The sequence below is a fragment of the Apium graveolens genome, chromosome 2, assembly GCF_009905375.1.
Source record: "Apium graveolens cultivar Ventura chromosome 2, ASM990537v1, whole genome shotgun sequence".
Taxonomy (NCBI): Eukaryota; Viridiplantae; Streptophyta; class Magnoliopsida; order Apiales; family Apiaceae; genus Apium; species Apium graveolens.
The window spans coordinates 38,402,411-38,404,299 of record NC_133648.1 but is presented as its reverse complement, the minus strand read 5'-3'; the positions used below and the strand labels follow the sequence as shown (position 1 = coordinate 38,404,299).

At 31.6% G+C, this 1,889-nt stretch overlaps 1 protein-coding gene across 1 annotated transcript; it reads right to left on the bottom strand.

Moving 5' to 3' along the window:
• Positions 1-997: 997 nt before the first annotated feature.
• LOC141705908 (zinc finger protein ZAT12-like) lies at positions 998-1,889 on the bottom strand. The gene has a single exon (XM_074508774.1). The coding sequence runs from the start codon at positions 1,584-1,586 to the stop codon at positions 1,098-1,100; it is 489 nt and encodes a 162-aa protein (XP_074364875.1). The 5' UTR covers positions 1,587-1,889; the 3' UTR covers positions 998-1,097.

Below are 1,889 nucleotides of genomic sequence, written 5' to 3'. Positions count from 1 at the left end.
GCCCTGTGGTCGGTTATGACTATTCTAACCGTGACGGTCGGTTTTGTCCTGTTTTCTTGTAGTGATAATGGAATACGGGTGCCTTACTTGCGAGTTTTTTTAAAACGAAGAAAATTTGTTAAATTTTTGTATTTATTATCATTTATTTTCGCTCATTTTAAAAGTATAAAAATATAATTATTAGTGTAAGTAAAACTATTTTAATTATATTTCGCTTATTTCCTTGTTTTGTTAACTCGAGAGTAAGGGATAAGCTTGTTTATTCTGCAGCAAACGACTACGCTTGCTTAGAGACACATGCAATTTATCGGTATAAAAAAAACAGGTATATATTTGCATTTGAACATCATAGAAATCTAAGCATGTGTAAATTCCTCTACGTTCAATTATATGAAGACTTGAAATTTATATTTTAACTGTACTATAATAACCGGAATTAAATATAATTTAGTTCAATAGTTATTTCCTAATTTTAGTTATTGAGAAAGTAAAAAAATAGTGTTATATATCCGTTAAACTATTAAATTGTTAAACTACTAGACTTACGGTACTTATATTACCACAACTTATCATATTATTAAAAAATAAATAAATAATGGTATATATCCGTTACATAACTAAATTCTTGAACTACCGGATATAGTCTATTTATCCTATTAAACTAGGACCACATGTTATCCTATTATTTTTATTATAAATATATAATTATTATATATTTATATAAATATTTTAAAATTATAATTTGAAGAGACAAATAAATTTTTTAAATAATAATGTAAAGCCGTGTATCGCAGATTTAAGCTAGTATATATAAAGGAAAGTCGGAAGTTGTGTTGCAGAATTATAAATAAATCATCAAAAAAGCGCAAAATGATTAAATGAATTCTACAAGTATATGTTTCACCAAACGTAAAAATCAATGTCTTTTACATCGCAGTTAATCATATACTTAATCTCAGAAACTTAGCATCAGAACAAACGAAATAATCGATCTTTTGTATCTAAAAAAATTGAAGATAGCATGAGGAAATTACAAAAATAAAAATAATAAAGAGAGATAACCCCTAATACAAGTTGAAAAATATCCTATTAATTTTTTATGACCCTAACTTTAAAAAATCATGATCATATGGCATTAAATTAAGATCCAAACCCCAAACTCTTTTGCAACTATTACTCCTCTTCAAAATAGGCACCACTTTCACAACCTTATGATCATCAGTTATAGTAATAGAATCACTTATCGTCGTAGAAGTACTAGATGAATTAGCCTCCATTTCTGCACGGTGACGCCGCATGTGCCCCCCAAGAGCTTGACCTAAAGCAAATTCAGCTCCGCATATTGAGCACTCGTGTGTCTTTGGCTTCATAGGCACTACTTGTAAAAGATCTCCAGCCATTAACTTAGGCTTCTTGTGACTGGCCCGGTGACCGCCTAATGCTTGGAACGACGGGAACTGTCGATTACATGTTTTGCATTCGTAAACACGGCCGGTCGAAAGAGTCTCGGATTTGCCGATTTGAGAAAGAAGCATGAGACAGTTGGCCATGGTTACTTCATCTTCTCTACTTCTCTTCATTGTCATCTCTAGTTAACGTTTAAAGAATATAATGTGTATTGTTTTCGACTTTTTGGTAAAGGAAGATTATGTTTCGGTGGTTGTTCTTTAACTCTTTGCGTTGAATGAAATGAGAAACGTTTTGTGTGTGATTACTATCAGATGCGCATTATATAGTGTCTGCATATAATTCTTCAAGTGGTTGAAACTGAGTGAGTGGACGGCGCTTCCGTCTGTTTTTGATTAGTAGGTAGGAACCCTGAATTAGAAAAGGAGACAAAGGAGGTTTATTAGTGGAGTAAGTGATTTGTGTATACAGGTATTAGTGCA

What these genes read in the sequence shown, in the direction of transcription:
- LOC141705908 (XM_074508774.1), bottom strand. Translation starts at nt 1,586, where the DNA reads ATGACAATGAAGAGAAGTAGAGAAGATGAAGTAACCATGGCCAACTGT.